This window comes from Aethina tumida, chromosome 2 (genome assembly GCF_024364675.1).
Source record: "Aethina tumida isolate Nest 87 chromosome 2, icAetTumi1.1, whole genome shotgun sequence".
In the NCBI taxonomy this organism is placed as follows: Eukaryota; Metazoa; Arthropoda; class Insecta; order Coleoptera; family Nitidulidae; genus Aethina; species Aethina tumida.
The window spans coordinates 5112202-5137685 of NC_065436.1; the positions used below are offsets into that span (position 1 = coordinate 5112202).

General features: G+C 26.1%; 1 protein-coding gene across 1 annotated transcript in view; it reads left to right on the forward strand.

Annotated features, from left to right (window-relative positions):
* Positions 1 to 25484, forward strand: part of LOC109602466 (glutamate receptor ionotropic, kainate 1) — a 309420-nt gene that overhangs the window by 172080 nt on the left and 111856 nt on the right. The window contains exon 3 of the mRNA XM_049962522.1: positions 20876 to 21037. Coding sequence (XP_049818479.1) covers positions 20876 to 21037 — 162 coding nt within the window. The remainder of the gene's footprint in view (positions 1 to 20875; positions 21038 to 25484) is intronic.

The window sequence follows — 25484 nt, forward strand, 5'->3', positions numbered from 1 at the left end:
TGGACTGTTTCCATGATCTGTAAAAAATGACATATTTTAAGAATTTATTAAAATAGAATTAAATTCAATAAGTTGACACTGTGTATGGATTAATGTTAATTGTAAATTTATTTTAACTGATTTTAAACAAAAATTATTCAAATACAAATTTGAAAATATCAATTTTAGAGAAAATGATTTTTTAAGATTACATATAATGTTAATGAATATGTTATTGGTTTTCACCATGTTTGCAATATTCATTCAATTTCAATAACTCTATTTTTCGATTGTACAAGTTATAATTTTTAATTATATTTTTGTTATATTTGGATTCAATTGATAATCTGCCCTTCGGGGTTTTAATAGTAATACTAAATTATCAGTCATTATGGGGTTATTATAATAGTATAATATGAAAACATTTATATTTAGCTTTGTAATAATCATAATTTATTGTAATATATGAACTAATTTGAATGAATTAATTATTGGAAAAAAATTCTCAATTGAAGGCAAAACTAGTCCAACATTGAAACGCTTATTATAGTCATAAAAATAATGTTTAATACATAAAAAATGGATGTAAAATGTAATATAAAAGGAAATAATGTCACAAACAATATTTCTGACTAATACACCTTACAGATTTAGTAAAACCCGTGAACATGTGGAAACTTTCGTCGGATTATTCGCCTACTTATTTTAGAAGTGGCTTCTAGCCCTCTTGCCACTAAAGCCCTGCATTGTAGGATAATATTTTTGCATGCTTTTTACTTTGAAGCAAAGGATTTACCTTGATACATGTCAATGTTTGTTTGTGAATTGGGATTTATGAATGTTACTTCAAAAAAAAAAAAACCATCGACGGAAAATGGATTTAAAGTACGCCAGAAAAGGCTTCTGACAGACTTTTCCCAAGGAGTTCTTAGGGGTAAACATGTTAATTTTACAAAATAAAGCTTGGTGGGTTCACAATGGTGGTTTTATAAAACAAGACGGACAATTAAAGTCCTCACATACGATCCACGATAAATAAGCCGCAGTTAAATTAACACGAGCTTTGTCCTTATCTTATCTGACCACCATAAATGGGGCCCACCAAGGACCATAAACTGCCCCGGCAAATTCGACGAGTAAAACATTGTCGAAGTTTGCATTTTTACGAAACATCACGGAATGAAATGATAATGCAATAACCGTTAAAATGTTTACAAAGTGTCATAAACTGCGGTGGGATTTTTTATCGTCGTCCTTAACGCACCCGCGGAACGTGTGTATTAGAGGGTGGGCCCCCAAGCTTCAACCCTAATCTGATTCAAATTAGTATCGCATATAATTTATAAATGGACCAGTAAATTTATTTCGGGGGGAGCTTCAGAGGTGATAAAAAATATTTATGGGGTTTGATCCTGGAATTGATAATTTGAACTGGGTTAGTTTGTTAAAAATTAATAAACAAATTAACACACAAACGTAGAGTGGAAACAGAAAAATCTAGAGGTGTATTTTTATATTTTTTTTTCTTTAGGTAGACGTGTCAGCGACAGATCCGTCAGATATGGAAATTCATTTCCTGCGAAGAATTCGCCGTCCCCCATTTCCAACGGGGGTGTGATACAATTTCTTGATGAGAAGTTGTTTTCTCACTGCGAAATTAAATTTTTACCAGACTTCAACTGTTAAATATTTATTGTGTTTGTTTTTGATCCGGTCCAAGATCCAATTTGATTGACAAGCTTTTAATGTTGAGGGAATTTTGGAGAGGAAACTAAATTTCACGTGCCGGGAAAAGTAATTTGCTTTTTTTACGTTTAACTTTAAAATAACAGAACTTTCTTTATAATAACTTTTCTAATCAAACAATTTTTTTGCCAATATTCCACAACAAATTCAAGTTACAAGAATAAATTGTGGGTTATTGAATCTGAGAAATTTAATTCAAAATTAAAATGTATTTATTTATTTTGACTTTCTAATTTGTTATGTGTTCTTATGTTAACGAGAACCAAAACACTTTTTGTATTGTCTTAATGAATTAAGGAAGTTTTTTATGAATTTGGCGAATTTGGATGGTTTTTCCATTTCAAATATGATAATTTTGATCTCTGGAAACAAATACATACCAAACAATCAAAGAACTGTTAAACACACTTAACCAACCTTAAAAAATGATCAACCAAATATCTAAATTACTTTTTCTTGTACCTTATTTAATCAAGATAAAAGTGAAATTTGCTGTGCTTAATTACACCTCGTTAATCGTTCAACATCCTAAATCACATATCTTAGCAAAAATAAATTTTAGAAAATTAAAATTAATTAAGGCTTTTCTTGAAGAGTAAATCCGACCAACAAATGGTGAATTTCGATTTAGGAATTGTACAGCACTTTATTTCCAACGGATAAAAATAGCTTTTAAAGCTCTTGAACGATGTCTAATTACGTAAACGAAATTCCAATTCTTGAACGTCACATTACGATCATTAGCTTAACTCGATCGCGTAAATTAAGTTAAATCTTCGGGAAAACTATTATTTTAAATCGTTCACTGCCACTTGAAACAGTCGTCCTGGTTTTGGAATTTGTATTGTCTCTTCGTAAAGCCGAACTGTAACTGGCAATACAAATAGATTAAAACTGTTCCCAGTTACTTACGGTCCAGTTAATTACGTACAAAGAACTGAAATAAATGCGTATTTGTAATTGATAAATTACGTGCATACAAACTGGGGTTGATTCAAATGTTATCTGCGAACGTTTGAGTTAATTTAAGACAAGGGTGGCATTTAATTTTCCCCCTCAGATCTAACATCCAACAATCTGTGTACAAACTAGATCGAATTTATATACTTGCGACGTTTGACACAGGATTCCCTGGTTTCTAAAGCTCAAAGGAAATTGAAGTTAAAAATGTTTCAATGCTCAGTGTGAACACGAACGGATATCTGGTTCGTTGACGTGTCCGAGGTTTGAGACGTTGCGTGGTGGGTGCTTTTGTGAGATGTCTAATTTTAATTCGGGACACTTTTCAATGGTAAAGTTTTCGGACAATGGAATTTGATTCATACAAAGGACAACCATAAACTAATAGGATTTTAAAAATAAATTAAATTTATTTATATTTAGATAATTAAAATGAAATTTTGTCAAAATTTGATATTTTTTAAATTTAAAATAAATTAAAATTAAATCAAGGACAATTAAAAATTAAAAATTAAACAAATTCTAAGAAAAAGTTGATTATATTAAAAGTAATTTATTTTATCCACTGTTAGATCCATTTTTAACAGGTACTATTTAATTTTTTTTAATTAATCAGTAAAGTAACCTTGAAAATACTATAAAAAAATATGATTTTGATGTTTAATAAATGTTTAAACATCGTGAATGCACAAACAAATTGTATATTTACAACTACATCCGAAAGGCAATTAATTTTATGTTTTCAAAAATCTTATCCTATTTCATTTGAATATTTTAATTAAGTTTTTTGTTGCGCATTCACCATTTTTACAACTGTTGTTAAAAATGGCGAATGCGCAACAAATCCAATAATTAATTACTATTAAACAAATTTTAAGAATAAGTTAATTATATTAAAAGTAATTTATTTTATTCACTGTCAGATCCATTTTTTACAGGTACTATTTAATTTTTTTAAATTAATCAGTAAAGTAACTTTTAAAATACCATAAAAAACATGTTTTTGATGTTTAATATATGTTTAAACATCCTGATGGCCCAAACAAATTATATAACAACAACCACACTCAAAAGGCAATTAGTTTTATGTTTTCAAAAATCTTATCCTAGTTCATTTGAATATTTTAATTAAGTTTTTTGTGTCGCATCCACCATTTTTACAACTGTTGTTAAAAATGGCGAATGCGCCACAAATCCAATAATTAATTACTATTAAACAAATTCTAAGAATAAGTTGATTATATTAAAAGTAATTTATTTTATGCACCGTTAGATCCATTTTTAACAGGTACTATTTAATTTTTTTTTAATTAATCAATAAAGTAACCTTTAAAATTCTATAAAAAATATGATTTTGATGTTTAATAAATATTTAAACATCGTGAATGCGCAAACAAATTGTATATTTACAACTACATCTGAAAGGCAATTAATTTTATGTTTCCAAATATATTATCCTAATTCATTTGAATATTTTAATTAAGTTTTTTTGTCGCATCCACCATTTTTACAACTGTTGTTAAAAATGGGGAATGCGCCACAAATCCAATAATTAATTACTATTAAACAAATTCTAAGAATAAGTTGTTATATTAAAAGTAATTTATTTTATTCACTGTTAGATCCATTTTTAACAGGTACTATTTAAATTCTTTTAATTAATCTGTAAAATAACCTTTAAAATACTATTAATAATTAATTTTATGTTTTCAAATATCTTATCCTAATTCATTTGAATATTATTAATAAAGTTTTTTGTTTCGCATCCACCATTTTTACAACCAATCCAATACATAATAGAATTTTAAAAATAAATTAAATTTATTTATATTTACGTAATTAAAACGAATTTTTTTAACATTTGATTTTTTTAATTTAAATTTTTCAAAAAAATTTCACTTATGGAGTGACTAACCAAAATGTCTGTCTGTATATTCAACAATTGTAATGGTGAAATATACATTTTTGTATACATATTAACAAAAGAGTATCCTATCAAGAGCCATTAATAGTGCTCCAAAATATTAAACAGGGTGTTTGGTGTTTCCATCTGCTTTTTTCTTCATACAATTTACACAAAATTCGAGGCACAATTTTATTCTCTGTTGACATATTGAGGTAAAATATCACATTTTAATTTTTTGTACACTTTCAATTAATGAGGCATATCTATCAACTTGTGTGTACAAAGAAGAAAGAAACAAAATCAAATACAACATTTCTTTATAAATTTAATAATTGAAAGCAATTTAAGAATGAAAATATTAGATAGTGATTTAAAGTATTAGTTCTCAATATTAACAACAAGTAAAAATTTAATTTTTCCCTCTGAAGTGAGTCACACTGTGTACATACAAAATTATTAATAATTCTTCAGTTATCGTATATTATTGATCTTCTGAAACTGATTATTACACATTTTATATTCCCCTCACACCTGATAATGTAATTGTTTGGTTTAAATGAGGCAGCGCACGCATGTTTATAATTTAGATAACATCTGGAATCAGTAATATCAATACAATTAAATTTGCAAACATTGAATATTAATTACACATGATTTTAATTGATTTGTACCTAAACACTTGCTTCACCATTTGCAATCTTTGGTAACAATAATTAAGAAATTTGTGATGTTATTAATTAAATATTTTTATATGTACAATGGTGGGAAAAAGTTTGGAATATTTTAAAAAATTTGGATTTTTTCCTCTGGGATTTTTCACATCTGTTATAAAGGTGCTAGTTTTTGTGTCCCATCTGATTCGTGTTTTGACTTTGAATAAACTATGGAATATTATTTTATTTGTGGTCAATTGTACTTAAGTTCTTCACTTTAATTTAAGAAAAGAATAGTTAAACAGATTACGAAAAATATATCCTATAATGTATATATATATATATATATATATATATATATATATATATATATATATATATATATATATATATATATATAAAGTATAATAAATACTATACATAATATAATATACTAATGGAATATTATTTTATTTGTGGTCAGTTGTACTTAAATTCTTAACATTTTCGATCGATTTCAAAGTAATAATGCCTAAATATGTTTACATTTCACTTTAATTTAAGAAAAGAATAGTTAAACAGATTACGGAAAATATATCCTATACTTTTTTTCACTATTATATCTCTTATATATATATATATATATATATGAGATATATATATGAGATATATATATATATATATATATATATATATATATATATATATGAGATATATATATATATATATATATATTGATCCAAAAATTTTTATTTTGATTAGTCAATAAAATATATTCATAATATTTGTTAAATATATATTATTTAATAAATATAATATACCTTAAATCACATTTTGTTATTAGATATTTGAGCTACCATAAATTTACCCTAATTGTTTTAATAAAAAAATAAAAATTTGTATAAAAAAATGAGAAACAAGTATATATTCTGTTGATATTTCCATAATTATACAACTTTTAGTAAAATGCACATACTATCTTTGTTTGCTAAAAATATTTAAATTGTTTTATACTGTTAAATTTGAGACACTATTTAAATCATAAAATGGAATATTATTTATTTGAATTAGTTAAATATCAAGAATTCAAAGCAGAACTATATTATTCAAGAATAAATTTGTTCATGTCATGTATTTTTCAGTCCTAGAATAAATTAAGTGGATGACAGAATTAACAATTTCTTACAAACTAAAAAACGTAAGGAAATTCTTTTGGGCCTTGTTTGTTACAGGTAACTTACAAGTATTAAATCGTTAATTTTTTATTAACCACCTGGTAACAATTAATTGGAAAACAAAGGTGTCAAAAATCATATTTGAATAGACAATTTTAATAATAAAAATATGACTTTATTTCAACTAAATAAATATTTCTTTTAGTTAAGTTGATCTAAAAATGTATTTTTTAAATTAATATTATCAGTTTATGTTATTAATGTTTTGATTAATCTATAAAATATATTGATTTAATATTTGTTAAATTTTTTTGTCCTTAATAACCTATATTCTTCCACACCATTGAATATTTTTTAAAACTATTAATCTTCTAAAATTCTTTGCATAATTTGTAATAAAAATGGTACTGATTAATATCTATAATCATAAGCGTCTTTATAATATATCAGTTTTAATGTTTAATTAAATTTGTTTGTAGCACACAAATTTCAAAAGCCATTCCTTAAAGTTGTGGATCCTCTACTCTACAATTCTTAAGACATAAATTTGCCAATTATAAAATTATTAGCGTATAATTAATGGTCTTATAAATCATCAAACTTCCCTATCAACTAAATATTAATTACGAACAGTTCTCGTGTGTTTTTTTACGACTTTTCTTTTTATTAAAAAAGTTCGTTGATGTTGTTTGTTCTACTCATAATACAATAGTTAATATTAACAAGGAAACAGTTTATTTAGAAGAAACTGAACTGAATAAAAAAGCCCAGTTTTCGGCAAACTTTCTGCGGAACACGAGTTGAACAAAAGTTTCTTTTTTGCCCCCCGACATATACATATATCTTGCCAATATTCATTTACACGTCGGAAGTTTTTGAAATATTCGTATTCGGTGTTAAAATTTAATGCGCCTGATAAATCGCGTCTAATGTGTGATAAAGTTTCTGTGCCGTTACGTGTCAATCTTTGAATGCCGTTAGAGGAACTTTTCCTGCATATTCCATTAGCATATTTACTTTTTGACATCCGCATCGGGTTCAAGAAAAAGTTACAAACTTACTTTGTCACTGTTCCGTATGTTTTTACACCATCGGAAGCGATCATCCGATATAATGTCACTAATTAATGCAACTAGTGATTTATTTTCTCTCTGTACTATAATCCGCATGACTACTAATGGCAATCTCACGTCCTAATATAGATCTAAACGTATCGGATGTCATTCAGGGAATACACAGCAAATAATCTCTACACAAGATGCAGTTAAGTTATAATTACACGCTTTTGGTGTAACTAAATAGCTAAATTAACAGTATTTGTGTATGAAAGTCTGTTTAGTCCCTGTTCATAATTAGAGAATCTTAACTTTGCACGAAGTTAGTTAAATATTGTGATTGTGTATTATATTTAATTACAAACTGCAATGGTCTAATTAAAAAGTTTGAGTATATTGTACGAATATTAAATAATTTCTAGTGTGTATGTATAAGTCTAATTAAACGTTCAAATTGTGCTGTTAAATATCATTAATAATTAATAATACATGTACAACTGACAGAAATTGTTTATTATATTTATTTTGAAAAATAAAGACATTTAATCGTTTGAATTTAATGTAAGAAAGTGACATTACTTTACGATTCTCTTAATATATTGACAAGACACACGATAAATTTAAAAATATAATTTTTAATGAAATTCTGCTGATTCAATATATTTTAATAAACGAACTAAAAAACGTATAATAATACGAAGACTTACTTTACATTTTTAGTTTGTAAGAAATTGTAGATACTGTCATCCAGACGATTTATTCCAGGACTGAAAAATACATGACTGAAACAAATTTATATATGAATAATCTAGTTCTGTTTTGAAGTCCTCATATATAACTAATTTAAATAAATAATATTCTGTTTTATGATTTAAATAGAGCCTGAAATTTAACAGTATAAATTTAAATGTTTTTAGCAAACAAAGGTATGTACATTTTACTAAATGTTTTATAATTATAGAAATATTAATAGAATGTTCACATTTTTTATATAGGTTTTCATAGTTAAATTTGTTGTTGCTCAAATATCTAATATCAAAATAATATTTTAAGATATACTAAATTTATTAAATAATAATTATAATATAATTAATTACAAAATATAAAATTTGACAAATATTAAATCAATATATTTTATTGATTAATAACGTAACAAAAAATTAATTTAATTAATTAATTTGTAAGAAATTGTTAATCCTGTCATTCACTTTATTTATTCCAGTACTGAAAAATATATGACTGAAACAAATTTATATATGAATCATCATAGTTCTGTTTTAAAGTACTCACATGTAACTAATTCAAATAAATAATATTCCATTTTATGATTTAAATTGAGTCTAAAATTTAAAAGTATAAAGCAATTTAAATATTTTTAGCAACAAAGGTTGTACATTTTACTAAAAGTTTTATAATTATGGAAATGTCAAAAGAATGTTCACCTTTTTTATGTTTTTGATCAAATATCCAATAACGTAATAGTATTTTAAGATATACTATATTTATTAAATAAATATAATTACAAAATATAAAATTTAACAAATATTAAAACAATATTTTATTGAATAATCAAAACCTTAATATCATAGTGATAATAATAATTATAAAATTTAACAAAAATTAAATGAATATATTTTATTAATTAATCAAAGCATGATTTATTAATGTTAATGTGATAAAAATAATTTAAAAAACACCTTTTTTATCAACTTAAATAAGAGAAATATATATTTAATTGAAATAAAGTCATATTTATATTATTGAAATTGTCTAGTCAAATGTACCTTTTGGTACTGTCGATTTCTAATTAATTTATATAAATTTAAATGTTTTTAGCAAACAAAGGACATTTTACTAAAAGTTTTATAATTATAGAAATATCAATAGAATGTTCACATTTTTTATATAGGTTTTCATAGTTAAATTTGTTGTTGCTCAAATATCTAATATCAAAATAATATTTTAAGATATACTAAATTTATTAAATAATATATAAATAATAATTATAATATAATTAATTACAAAATATAAAATTTGACAAATATTAAATCAATATATTTTATTGATTAATAACGTAAAGTGATAATAATAATTTAAAAAATACATTTATGAATCAACTTAACCAAAAGAAATATTTATTTAATTGAAATAAAGTTATATTTATATTATTGAAATTGTCTAGTCAATTGTGACTTTTGACACCATTGTTCTCCAATTAATTTATTGTACCTGTCTTTAATTATTTATTAATTAAATGCATTTAAGAATTAAGTTAAAGATTTAACACTTATAAGTTACCTGTAACTAACAAGACCCAAAAGAATTACCTTTCGTTTTTTGGTTTGTAAGAAATTGTTAATCCTGTCCTACACTTTATTTATTCCAGGACTGAAAAATACATGACTGAAATAAATTTATATATGAATAATGTAGTTCTGTTTCGAAGTGCTCACATCTAACTAATTCAAATAAATAATAATCCATTTTATTATTTAAATAGAGTCGGAAATTTAACAGTATAAAGCAATTTAAATGATTTTAGCAAACAAAGGTAGTGTGTACATTTTACTAAAAGTTTTAAAATTATGGAAATATCAATAAAATATGTACATGTTCACATTTTTTATACAAATTTTCATAGTTTTATTTTTTAATTAAAACAATTAAGGTAAATTTGTTGTAGCTCAAATATCTAATAACAAAATGTGTTTTAAGATATAACACGTTTATTAAATAATATATAATTAAATAATAATTATAATACATAGTATCACCAAATACAAAATATAAAGTTTAACAAATATTAAATGAATATATTTTATCGATTAATGGAAACATGATTTATTAATAACATAAAGTGATAAAAATATTTTAAAAAATATATTTTTTGATTAACTTAACTAAGAAAAATATTTATTTAATTGAAATAAAGTCATATTTATATTATTGAAATTGTCTAGTCAAATGTACCTTTTGGTACTGTCGATTTCTAATTAATTTATTTTACTTTTGTTTAATTATTTATTAATTAAATACTTTTAAAATTTATAATCTCTCCATGTTACCAAATATTTACCAAAAAATTCCCGACTTAACACTTACAAGTTATCTGGAACAAACAAAACCCAAAAGAATTACCTTAAGCATCAAACTTAAAGTCGTCCATCCGCCCACGCAGTTCCGAAGCAGAAAGAAAAATATTCAGGACGAGGAACTTTACGTAAGGCATTCGAAATTGCCGCAGCAGTTCCTATCGCCTATTTAATATTCTCAATGTATTCCGGCGGCCTAAATACAGCCATTGTTTTCCTTTGATCCTTCGCCTTATCCTAACGCACTGCCAATCTAATGCGTTTTCAATTTCGGCATTTCTCTGTTGGAATTGGAGGAACAGTGTATTATGCAAACGCACAAGGATGGAACATATGTGGCACTATTACGACAAGTCAAAAAATTTTATTCGTACATAATGAATACCAATGTGTTTTATTGACTATTTAAATTTTAATTTACAGTGGTGGAAAAATGTATGGGATTTTTATTTACTTGTTACAAAGGTTACTTTTTATCTAATTTGCTGAGAATCTGAACAAATTTAATTTACTGATCATTATATTTACAAGTTTTTATTATTAATTCTTTAATAAAAAAGATTTGACATGGAAAAAAGGATGGAATATTCCATACTTTTTTCCACCACTGTAAGTAATTTTAATATTTATTTAGATGTTACTAAATAGAAAAATAAAATTGTCATAACTATTTAAAATAATAATAATAAACACACAATTTTAATCTTAGTTGTGTGAACTGAATACTTATGTATAATGATAATAATTAATAAATTAATATTAAAAATATAATACACATATTTTCGAAGAAAATATTTTTATAATATTTATTTAGCACAAGTAAAAATTCTTAAAGTTTATCTCAATTTTACTGATTATGATTGATAAACATTAAAATAATATAAAAAATAATAATAATGATTAATTATTATGTTAATAATTTATAAAAACTTTGTGAGAAGACAATTGAATAATCCTAATCAATTATAAATGAATTTAAAATATGTAAAAGAGATATTATAACTAAAAACTAAGAATATTTTATCTAATATAATTAAGTAAAATATATTGTCACAAACTACAGTAAACAATAATTTGATCCTTTATTTCTGACAAAACATAAAACAGGAAAAGTAAAAAGGCAAAAATTGTATAAATTAACTTCCCATTCAACCAGAAATAAGACTGAAAGGGCATATCATATCTACTTCTGAGTCAATATTGAAGATATTGAATGAGTACGATTTCATAAGAAACGAGACGAGATTGTTTGAATTGTTCAGACGTAATTTGATTTTAAATTCCCCTTAATATCGAATCTGGATTGAGACACCGAAGGATATAGTAATCTAATTTTTAAATCCTGATACCGTTTAATCGAATTAAATAAATAATTTATTCATTCGAGATTTTAATATGAGATAGAATTAATAGAACATTCAAAAGGCAAGATTAAAATGGTTTTATTTTTAAAAACATGGTTATTGAAAACTTATAACTTCTTTAGATAATTTGCCATTATTATAAGACAGAGAGAAACATGTTTGAGCATAAATCAAGTGCAAAGTAAAGTCTATTCATTACTTGATCTTGTCGGTTATAAAAGCTTCATGTTATTTTGTGCAAGTAACTTCAGAATCCACCAGTGAACAATAGATCGTTTAGAAGTTGAAATAAGAAAGTGAAAAGGTCTTGTTTCTCAACTTAACAAGTTCCAAGTTCGAAATTTTGATAGATTAACTATATTATAAATCTAAGTTGTTCCTTATTTAATTTAATAAAGTGAAAATTTGTTAACAACAAAACGAAATAAAACAGGACCACCGAAGGTCATAATGCAAAGCCTGATAATGGAATTGTACAAGTCCAACACAATTAATTTTGGACTGCTTGTTTTTAGTTTTGCGGAATTGCCTCATTGGATTTAACTTCAATTACTTATCCGATAACATCGTTAGGAACAATTAGTAGAATTTCCTTTGCAGTCACAGTTTTAATTTGCAATTAAAAGTTGTTCCTTCCGTTCCGTGGTTTAATTCGGATGTGGAATTAACAAACTCGCCATGTTGATATAATCTCTGGTGTATTGTAAATTGAAAAATAATTTAACACATAGTTTTCTTTTATTACTGTTACAATTGTTATTGTTGTTCATAAAGTAAGCTTTTATGATTAAAATGGCTTTTATTGCCACACGAAGACAACATAATAACGTTTGGTTCTCTCAACGAATGTTCATATATTAATTAGAAAATAATGTAACAAAATGATATGAAAATACAATTTTCTGTATTTAAGATTAATCTTTATAACGGTTTAAGCCTCAAGGGCCTATCCAAGCAAATTATTATTTATTCTAGTACCTTGGTAGTGGGTTTGCCCTCATAAGCTCTGTTGAACGCCATTTTGCCTTTTTAATACACATTGCAGCTGAAGCCCAAGCCAGAAGTCGATAAGAAAAATGAATTTATTGTGAACAGTTAGATTCAATTAACAAATGTTAATTTAAAACTAATTTAAAGCATAGTTTTTTGTTTTTTCAGTTCCAATTGTTTCTACTGTTAGTATAGTAAGCCTTTGTGATGAAAAGGGAGCTTTATGGCTCAGGAAAAGAGTATAAAATAACATGTCATCCTTCCAATGTAAAGTTCATATATTAATTAATAAGTAATGTAACAAAAGAGGCTTTTGTATGATATGGAAGTCCAATTTTCTGTATATTAAAACATAATAGGAATATCCCTAGCCCATTTTTTTGCAATGGATTGAACCACAAGGACACGTTCAAATAAATTATTATTTGCCTGAGTAGCTTGGCAGTGCTTTGTCCCTCATGAGCTTTGCTGAACGCCATTTTGACTTTTTTGTACACATTACAGCTGAAGCTCAAGCCAGAGGTCGGTGATAAGGAGAAATTTACTGTGAACAGTTTTAAGATTATGGAATGAAGTGATTAATGACTGCATCAGAAACAATAGACAAATACTTGTGCTAACAAAAAACAAATTTAACTTGTTCTTTGGAGCTGCTTTCTTTACATGAAGGGAATTTTGGAAAATAAATTTGTTTTAATCTCCAATTCCCTTCCTCTTTATTAATTTAGTTTACAGGTGATGGAATAATACCTAACTTTGCTTTGGTAAACTCTCATTAAGTATGTAATGGTTTAACTTTTAGTATTAAGATGGGTTGACAAATTAATGAGTCTAGTACTACTTTTTTGGAGTTTTACAGTTACTTAATTCTTTAAAATAGAGTATCTATCTTCTAATTACATAAATTATATATTTTTTGTAATTTCCTGGTAAAAACTTCAGCAATTAGTAGATTTCCTTTTGCAATAACAGTTTTAATTTACAAATAAAAGATGTTCCTTCCATTCAGTGATTTAATTGGGATGTGGAATGAACAAACTCGACATGTTGATATAATCTCCAATGAATTGTAAATTGAAAATTAATTTAACACATACTTTTCTGTTATTTCAGTTGCAATTATTGCTGCTGTTAATATAGTAAGCTTCCGTGATGGAAATTTTCCTTTACTGCTCAGGAAGAGAACATAATATTATTTCGTCCTCACAATGTAAAATTCATATATTAATTAGTGATTTAATTTAATATGATATGAAAGCACAATTTTCTGTATTTTAAAATATAAAGAGGAAACTCTCCAGCTCATTCTTTTGCAACTGATTAAACCTCAAATACACATCCAAATAAATTATTATTTGCCTGAGTAGCTTGGCAGTGCTTTGTCCCTCATGAGCTTTGCTGAACGCCATTTTGACTTTTTTATACACATTACAGCCGAAGCTCAAGCCAGAGGAGGGTGATAAGGAGAAATTTACTGTGAACAGTTTTAAGATTATGGAATGAAGTGATTAATGACTGCATCAGAAACAATAGACAAATACTTGTGCTAACAAAAAACAAATTTAACTTGTTCTTTGGAGTTGCTTTCTTTACAAGAAGGGAATTTTGGAAAATAAATTTGTTTCAATCTCCAATTCCCTTCCTCTTTATTAATTTAGTTTACAGGTGATGGAATAATACCTAACTTTGCTTTGGTAAACTCTCATTAAGTATGTAATTGTTTAACTTTTAGTATTAAGATGGATTGACAAATTAATGAGTCTAGTACTACTTTTTTGGAGTTTTACAGTTACTTAATTCTTTAAAATAAAGTATCTATCTTCTAATTAGATAAATTATATATTTTTTGTAATTTCTTGGTAAAAACTTCACCAATTAGTAGATTTCCTTTTGCAATAACAGTTTTAATTTACAAATAAAAGATGTTCCTTCCATTCAGTGACTTAATTGGGATGTGGAATGAACAAACTCGACATGTTGATATAATCTCCAGTGAATTGTAAATTGAAAATTAATTTAACACATACTTTTCTGTTATTTCAGTTGCAATTATTGCTGCTGTTAATATAGTAAGCTTCCGTGATGGAAATTTTCCTTTACTGCTCAGGAAGAGAACATAATATTATTTCGTCCTCACAATGTAAAATTCATATATTAATTAGTGATTTAATTTAGTATTATATGAAAGCACAATTTTCTGTATTTTAAAATATAAAGAGGAAACTCTCCAGCTCATTCTTTTGCAACTGATTAAACCTCAAATACACATCCAAATAAATTATTATTTGCCGAAGTAACTTGGCAGTGCTTTGTCCCTCATGAGCTTTGCTGAACGCCATTTTGACTTTTTTGTACACATTACAGCTGAAGCTCAAGCCAGAGGTCGGTGATAAGGAGAAATTTACTGTGAGCAGTTTTAAGATTATGGAATGAAGTGATTAATGACTGCATCAGAAACAATAGACAAATACTTGTGCTAACAAAAAACAAATTTAACTTGTTCTTTGGAGCTGCTTTCTTTACATGAAGGGAATTTTGGAAAATAATTTTGTTTTAATCTCCAATTCCCTTCCCCTTTATTAATTTAGTTTACAGGTGATGGAATAATACCTAACTTTGCTTTGGTAAACTCTCATTAAGTATGTAATGGTTTAACTTTTAGTATTAAGATGGGTTGACAAATTAATGAGTCTAGTACTACTTTTTTGGAGTTTTACAGTTACTTAATTCTTTAAAAAAGAATATCTATCTTCTAATTACTTAAATTATATATTTTTTGTAATTTCCTGGTAAAAACTTCACCAATTAGTAGATTTCCTTTTGCAATAAGAGTTTTAATTTACAAATAAAAGATGTTCCTTCCATTCAGTGACTTAATTGGGATGTGGAATGAACAAACTCGACATGTTGATATAATCTCCAGTGAATTGTAAATTGAAAATTAATTTAACACATACTTTTCTGTTATTTCAGTTGCAATTATTGCTGCTGTTAATATAGTAAGCTTCCGTGATGGAAATTTTCCTTTACTGCTCAGGAAGAGAACATATTATCATTTCGTCCTCCCAATGTAAAATTCATATATTAATTAGTGATTTAATTTAATATGATATGAAAGCACAATTTTCTGTATTTTAAAATATAAAGAGGAAACTCTCCAGCTCATTCTTTTGCAACTGATTAAACCTCAAATACACATCCAAATAAATTATTATTTGCCTGAGTAGCTTGGCAGTGCTTTGTCCCTCATGAGCTTTGCTGAACGCCATTTTGACTTTTTTGTACACATTACAGCTGAAGCTCAAGCCAGAGGTCGGTGATAAGGAGAAATTTACTGTGAACAGTTTTAAGATTATGGAATGAAGTGATTAATGACTACATCAGAAACAATAGACAAATACTTGTGCTAACAAAAAACAAATTTAACTTGTTCTTTGGAGCTGCTTTCTTTACATGAAGGGAATTTTGGAAAATAAATTTGTTTTAATCTCCAATTCCCTTCCTCTTTATTAATTTAGTTTACAGGTGATGGAATAATACCTAACTTTGCTTTGGTAAACTCTCATTAAGTATGTAATGGTTTAACTTTTAGTATTAAGATGGGTTGACAAATTAATGAGTCTAGTACTACTTTTTTGGAGTTTTACAGTTACTTAATTCTTTAAAATAGAGTATCTATCTTCTAATTACATAAATTATATATTTTTTGTAATTTCCTGGTAAAAACTTCACCAATTAGTAGATTTCCTTTTGCAATAACAGTTTTAATTTACAAATAAAAGATGTTCCTTCCATTCAGTGATTTAATTGGGATGTGGAATGAACAAACTCGACATGTTGATATAATCACCAGTGAATTTTAAATTGAAAATTAATTTAACACATACTTTTCTGTTATTTCAGTTGCAATTATTGTTGCTGTTAATATAGTAAGCTTCCGTGATGGAAATTTTCCTTTACTGCTCAGGAAGAGAACATAATATTATTTCGTCCTCACAATGTAAAATTCATATATTAATTAGTGATTTAATTTAGTATAATATGAAAGCACAATTTTCTGTATTTTAAAATATAAAGAGGAAACTCTCCAGCTCATTCTTTTGCAACTGATTAAACCTCAAATACACATCCAAATAAATTATTATTTGCCTGAGTAGCTTGGCAGTGCTTTGTCCCTCATGAGCTTTGCTGAACGCCATTTTGACTTTTTTATACACATTACAGCCGAAGCTCAAGCCAGAGGAGGGTGATAAGGAGAAATTTACTGTGAACAGTTTTAAGATTATGGAATGAAGTGATTAATGACTGCATCAGAAACAATAGACAAATACTTGTGCTAACAAAAAACAAATTTAACTTGTTCTTTGGAGTTGCTTTCTTTACAAAAAGGGAATTTTGGAAAATAAATTTGTTTCAATCTCCAATTCCCTTCCTCTTTATTAATTTAGTTTACAGGTGATGGAATAATACCTAACTTTGCTTTGGTAAACTCTCATTAAGTATGTAATGGTTTAACTTTTAGTATTAAGATGGGTTGACAAATTAATGAGTCTAGTACTACTTTTTTGGAGTTTTACAATTACTTAATTCTTTAAAATAGAGTATCTATCTTCTAATTACATAAATTATATATTTTTTGTAATTTCCTGGTAAAAACTTCACCAACTACTATATTTCCTTTTGCAATAACAGTTTTAATTTACAAATAAAAGATGTTCCTTCCATTCAGTGACTTAATTGGGATGTGGAATGAACAAACTCGACATGTTGATATAATCTCCAGTGAATTGTAAATTGAAAATTAATTTAACACATACTTTTCTGTTATTTCAGTTGCAATTATTGTTGCTGTTAATATAGTAAGCTTCCGTGATGGAAATTTTCCTTTACTGCTCAGGAAGAGAACATAATATTATTTCGTCCTCACAATGTAAAATTCATATATTAATTAGTGATTTAATTTAGTATGATATGAAAGCACAATTTTCTGTATTTTAAAATATAAAGAGGAAACTCTCCAGCTCATTCTTTTGCAACTGATTAAACCTCAAATACACATCCAAATAAATTATTATTTGCCGAAGTAACTTGGCAGTGCTTTGTCCCTCATGAGCTTTGCTGAACGCCATTTTGACTTTTTTGTACACATTACAGCTGAAGCTCAAGCCAGAGGTCGGTGATAAGGAGAAATTTACTGTGAGCAGTTTTAAGATTATGGAATGAAGTGATTAATGACTGCATCAGAAACAATAGACAAATACTTGTGCTAACAAAAAACAAATTTAACTTGTTCTTTGGAGCTGCTTTCTTTACATGAAGGGAATTTTGGAAAATAATTTTGTTTTAATCTCCAATTCCCTTCCCCTTTATTAATTTAGTTTACAGGTGATGGAATAATACCTAACTTTGCTTTGGTAAACTCTCATTAAGTATGTAATGGTTTAACTTTTAGTATTAAGATGGGTTGACAAATTAATGAGTCTAGTACTACTTTTTTGGAGTTTTACAGTTACTTAATTCTTTAAAAAAGAATATCTATCTTCTAATTACTTAAATTATATATTTTTTGTAATTTCCTGGTAAAAACTTCACCAATTAGTAGATTTCCTTTTGCAATAAGAGTTTTAATTTACAAATAAAAGATGTTCCTTCCATTCAGTGACTTAATTGGGATGTGGAATGAACAAACTCGACATGTTGATATAATCTCCAGTGAATTGTAAATTGAAAATTAATTTAACACATACTTTTCTGTTATTTCAGTTGCAATTATTGCTGCTGTTAATATAGTAAGCTTCCGTGATGGAAATTTTCCTTTATTGCTCAGGAAGAGAACATAATATCATTTCGTCCTCACAATGTAAAATTCATATATTAATTAGTGATTTAATTTAGTATTATATGAAAGCACAATTTTCTGTATTTTAAAATATAAAGAGGAAACTCTCCAGCTCATTCTTTTGCAACTGATTGAACCTCAAGTACACATCCAAATAAATTATTATTTGCCGGAGTAACTTGGCAGTGCTTTGTCCCTCATGAGCTTTGCTGAACGCCATTTTGACTTTTTTGTACACATTACAGCTGAAGCTCAAGCCAGAGGTCGGTGATAAGGAGAAATTTACTGTGAGCAGTTTTAAGATTATGGAATGAAGTGATTAATGACTGCATCAGAAACAATAGACAAATACTTGTGCTAACAAAAAACAAATTTAACTTGTTCTTTGGAGCTGCTTTCTTTACATGAAGGGAATTTTGGAAAATAAATTTGTTTTAATCTCCAATTCCCTTCCTCTTTATTAATTTAGTTTACAGGTGATGGAATAATACCTAACTTTGCTTTGGTAAACTCTCATTAAGTACGTAATTGTTTAACTTTTAGTATTAAGATGGATTGACAAATTAATGAGTCTAGTACTACTTTTTTGGAGTTTTACAATTACTTAATTCTTTAAAATAGAGTATCTATCTTCTAATTACATAAATTATATATTTTTTGTAATTTCCTGGTAAAAACTTCACCAATTAGTAGATTTCCTTTTGCAATAACAGTTTTAATTTACAAATAAAAGATGTTCCTTCCATTCAGTGACTTAATTGGGATGTGGAATGAACAAACTCGACATGTTGATATAATCTCCAGTGAATTGTAAATTGAAAATTAATTTAACACATACTTTTCTGTTATTTCAGTTGCAATTATTGTTGCTGTTAATATAGTAAGCTTCCGTGATGGAAATTTTCCTTTATTGCTCAGGAAGAGAACATAATATCATTTCGTCCTCACAATGTAAAATTCATATATTAATTAGTGATTTAATTTAGTATGATATGAAAGCACAATTTTCTGTATTTTAAAATATAAAGAGGAAACTCTCCAGCTCATTCTTTTGCAACTGATTGAACCTCAAGTACACATCCAAATAAATTATTATTTGCCTGAGTAGCTTGGCAGTGCTTTGTCCCTCATGAGCTTTGCTGAACGCCATTTTGACTTTTTTATACACATTACAGCCGAAGCTCAAGCCAGAGGTCGATGATAAGGAGAAATTTACTGTGAACAGTTTTAAGATTATGGAATGAAGTGATTAATGACTGCATCAGAACCAACAGACCAATACTTGGTTAACATAAAACAAATTTAACTTGTTCTTTGGAGCTGCTTTCTTTACATGAAGGAATTTTGGAAAATAATTTTGTTTTAATCTCCAATTCCCTTCCTCTTTATTAATTTAGTTTACAGGTAATGAAATAACACCTGACTTTGCTTTGCTGAACTTTCATTGAGAATGTAATTGTTTAACTTTCAGGATTAAGATGGGTTGACAAATTAATGAGTCTAGTACAACTTTTTTGGAGTTTTACAGTTACTTAATTCTTTAAAAAACAATTTCAATTACTTTTGATAATTCAATTAGCACAATTTATTAGAACTTCAGTTTTAATTTGAAACAAAAAGTTGTCTCCTCTATTCAGGATATAGAGTGAACAAGCTCAACATGTTGGCGTAGTTTTTAGTGTATTCTAAATTGAAAATTAATTTAAATAATTGCTTCTTTTAGCAAATTGCAGTTGCAATTGGTATTATTAACAATATAATAAGCTCCTATGATGAAAAGTGCTCTTTATTTCTACTACAAAATAATATAATGACATTTTGTTCTCTCAAAGTAATGTTCAAATATTAATTATTAAGTAATGTGACAAAAGAACCTTTTGTATGGCATGGAAATACAATTTTCTGTGATTTAAAATATAATGAGGAAACTCACTAGCTTAATCTTCGCAGCAGAACATATAAGGCAAATTATGAAGGGTATTTTGTCATAGACTTTTAATCTCCAATTCTCTTCGTCTTTATTGTACTAGTTTATAGTTGATTAAATAATATCTGTCTTTGATGAGATGTTCCTTCATTAAATGGATTAATTTTTAGGATTACAATCACATTAATGGGGTAATTTCGTGATTTTCAGGTGCGATATTTACGGAGGACCAGAAGGACAGCAGCGTGGAGTTGGCGTTCAAGTACGCCGTGTACAAAATAAACAAGGACAGGGAGCTGCTGCCGAACACCACCCTCGTCTACGACATCCAGCATGTGCCACGCGACGACAGCTTCAGGACATCGAAAAAGGGTAAGTCACACTGTCGCACATGAAAAAGGGGGTCGACGATTTTAAAAACTTTTACGCCGTACAATTTTTTCTTGTTGCCTCGGTAATTTAATTTTTATGGTCCCTTAAGTATTTTCCGGCGGCCCTCGATGTAATCCGGGCCGCTCTCGTGGAAGTGACACGTGAACGTTTCGAAATTTCAGCAGGTTGTTAACGCTTTTATCTGCGTTTTTAATTAAGTGTGTGTTAGGCTGATGAGGAAGTAGTGGAGTGGCTTGTTTCAAAGCAAGTTTTTTCTTCTATTTTGTGCACGTTTTATAACATGGTGAGACTGCGAGGCTCGAGTAACTTGATTCGTTGTTTGGAAGGGAAATAAACAGCAGGAAAACTTATCTAGTAACCTCTGCATGCACGTCTTAATTTATTTAACTTTGTTATGTAGTATTTACAAAATTGTCCCATAAATCCCGGCAACGAAATGGGTTTATCCAACGAGATAAGCAATAAAATAGCTTAGTGTACAATGGAGCACAGATTTGTTAATAGAAACATTGGGGATACAAATAATCCCCGAAGCTGACTCCGTTCTGATAACAAAGCGGACAAATTGACCTTTCGAAGACGAAGTGAGTTGTGGAGCTCATTAATTAACTAAAAATCCACACAGTTACTAGTTACTAATTCAACAAAAACAAATACATCATTTGTTGAGTCGAAAAATACATAAAGAAGCGTTAAGTGTAATTATAGAACGTTGAAACATAATAAACTTTCACAAATTCGCACCGGCCGAGATTTTAATTATATAAAATCCAAACTAGTAATTAGCGGGATTTGTTTAGGGCAAAAGCCCGGAAAATGACGAATAGCGTCTAGACGCAAAAAATTTCATTTAAAATTATTACTTGCTCTGGTCCAGTAAAAATAAAAGGCCGCTTTAGTGGGATATAATGCCACTCTGAAATATTCATTACGTTTACCGGTTGGTTTAATATGATGCTGTATTTTATTTATACATTAGAGCCAAATGAGATTTAAAAAAAGGAATTAAATATTTTTAAGATCAAGTTTAGTATATTTAACGTAGTACTTATTCAGAATAGGATAGTTATAAGATAATGTTGTTGATTAAATCCAGTTTTAAGATAAAATTTGACCAAGTTTTTTAATATTTATAAACCGAATTACATAAGTCATTTAAGATGTAAGTTAATGCTTAAAATAAACCAATTTTTTGTAAACTTAAAAGTTTTTAGAGTTGAATGTTATGTATTATTTTGTCAGAATACATATTAAAATTTTATTTTAATATATTTTTTAATATCAAATGTAACGTAACAAAAATAATAAAGTTATAAAAAAAATAAATAACGTTTAATATTAATATAGTAGTAAAATAAATTAATAAATGTAGATAATAAATATGACAGTAAATATTGCTTCATTTATTAAACTTATAAATTTTAGGCATATATTAAATATTTAATCGTATATTTTATTTATTTATATATTTATTTTTATTGCTATAATTCCCAATTTTATTAAATGTGGCTCATACATCAATGTTTTAAACTGCATAAGTGCATTCGCCAAAACTAGAATTGATATTCTTAGACTGAATGAAAATATAACTTTCTCATAATAATTAATGAGAGACCATTAAAATATTACAAAACATAATGAAAAAACACTTTAGAGAGATTTAAGATTTAGCTTTTACAAAGTGAATAAAATGAACCACTTCTGAGTGAGATTCTTCTTTGTAATTTAAACGGTTTTTAACTGTTTTTGTATTGTATTATTTTATCAGAGGTTAAAGAAACATCTTTTAATTTTACTATTAAAATTTGTAACCAGATAATAAGAAAATTAATTAATAAACGACAAAATTAATAACAATTAATATAAACTTGAAGTGAAGTTGTTTATATTTTTGTTCTGAATTAAATTATAATTTTCTCATAATAATTAATGAACGACCGTTAAAATATTACGAGACTAAAAGGATTTTGAGATTATCTCCGTAATTTAAATGATTTTTTTCTGTTTTAATAAAGAAAAAACGTTAAATAAAATTGTATCTTTTAGTATTAAAATAATGACAATAATGATGAATGATATTAATATTTATAGTAATTAAATATGCAATTATGTATTTTATTTATACTTAATTATATATTTTTATTTTAATTTATATTAAGTTTTTATGAGGGTTAAATTAATAATGATATTAATTATTTTTAACAGTTTATATATACTTATTTTATCAGAGATAAAATGAAGTATCATATTGTATATTATTTTAATATATTTTTAATAATTTAAAATGTCCATAGATTTTAGAAATATATAAAGCAAAAATAAATAAATAATATATGATAATAAAAATTGACTGTAAAATTTAATATTTTGTAACATTTTTAATTATTCAGTCAAAGTCTGAAAGATAATTCTTAATTTCTCAATCAAAATTAAGATGTAAAAGATTAAAAAATTGATAAAACCTTAAAAATTTCTATAAAATATTCTTCAAATATTAATGATATTATGTAAAAAAAACTAAATTAAGCATGATTTAAAATAAATTCGATATTCTGTAAGTTTTTTCATTATTCAACCAAAGTCTGAAAGTTAATTCTTAATTTTATAGCCAAAATTGGGATGTAAAAGATTGAAAAATTGATCAAACCTTAAAAGTTTCAACAAAATATTCACTAAATTTTAATGATATTAAGCAAAAAACTAAATTAAACGTGTTTTAAAATAAATTTAATATTCTGTAAAATATTTAATTATTCAGCCAAAGTCTAAAAGTTAATTCTTAATTTTTCAATCAAAATTAGGATGTAGAAGATTGAAAAATTGATAAAACCTTAAAAATTTCAATAAAACATTCTTTAAATTTTAATGATATTAAGTAAAAAAACTAAATTAAGCATGTTTTAAAATAAATTTAATATTCTGTAAATTTTTACATTATTCAGCCAAAGTGTGAAAGCTAATTCTTAATTTTTTAGTCAAAATTGGAATGTAAAAGACTGAAAATTTGGTAATACCTTAAAAATTTCAATAAAATATTCATTAAATTTTAATAATATTAAGTAAAAAACTAAATTAAGTGTGTTTTAAAATAAATTTAATATTGTGTAAGATTTTTCATTATTAAGCCAAAGTCTGAAAGCAAATTCTTAATTTTTCAGTCAATTTGAATTATAAAAGATTGATTGAAACTTAAAAATTTCAATAAAACATTCACTGAATTTTAATGAAATTAAGTAAAAAACTAAGTTTTTAATTAAAAAAAGTATATAATTAAATTATTATAGAAACTACTTAAAATTAAATAGATTTAATTTTTTTTTTGCCACACACTTTCACATATTGCTTCTCTACTATGTGAGATTAACAGTGGGTAAATATTTCCATTTAGAGCATTGATTAACTAAAATATACTAATTACATATGATAATTAATCTTTTAACATAAACTATTCATAAATTGATAACAGTCATTATAATGATATAAATATAAATATGTGTATATATTAAATAATTATTTAATTTATAAAAAATGTACATTTTAGGTGAAAATTTTATATATATATATATATATATATATATATATATATATATATATATATATATAATATGTATGTAAAAACTAAGTTATCAAACTATGCTAACTACAAATTTTATTAAAAATTACAGTCTCTCAAATTTAAACTCTTTGATAAAGTTTTTGATATTTATGGACTGAATTAATAATAATATTTTCTCATCAAATCTTCTCATCAAGAAGTTATTTAAATGTAAATCACTTATTGTGATTTTTACTTGTCAAACTAAAGAATATTTTACTGTTTTTTATATGATATATACTATTTTATTACAGGAAACTAACAACAATATTTAAAAAAATATATTTTATAATCTAATTGATATTTTAGCAATCAGCCTAAAGCCTAACATAAACCATTTACTGAGTTTTATTTTGTAAATCTAAATGATTTTTTATTGTTTTTATGTTTTATGTACTATTTTGGTATTAATATTGTTTGTTTCCTATTGCTAATTATTTGATAATAAATTATTTTTTATATATTTGGATTCTGTGTTTATCTGAATTACTCCTCAACTCCCAATAAGTTACAGGTGTGACAACAGTAATGATTAGTCTGTTAACATTTAATATTTTTAAATAATTATAATGTAATAAAAATAAAAAAGAGTTTGATTTATACAAATAATATTTTAATATTTACAGTTTAAGCAATGAGTACACATATATATGCGCATTCGCCATATTTTTAACTATAAGCGCATTCGCCAAATTTTTAACTAAATGTGCATTTGCCAAAATTTAAGTATAATATATTATATCTTTTATTTTTAATATGTTAAGACAAAAGAGGTCATTAATAAGTGGCTGAATCTATTATTATGTCAGTGATAATACGCTCCAATGTAAG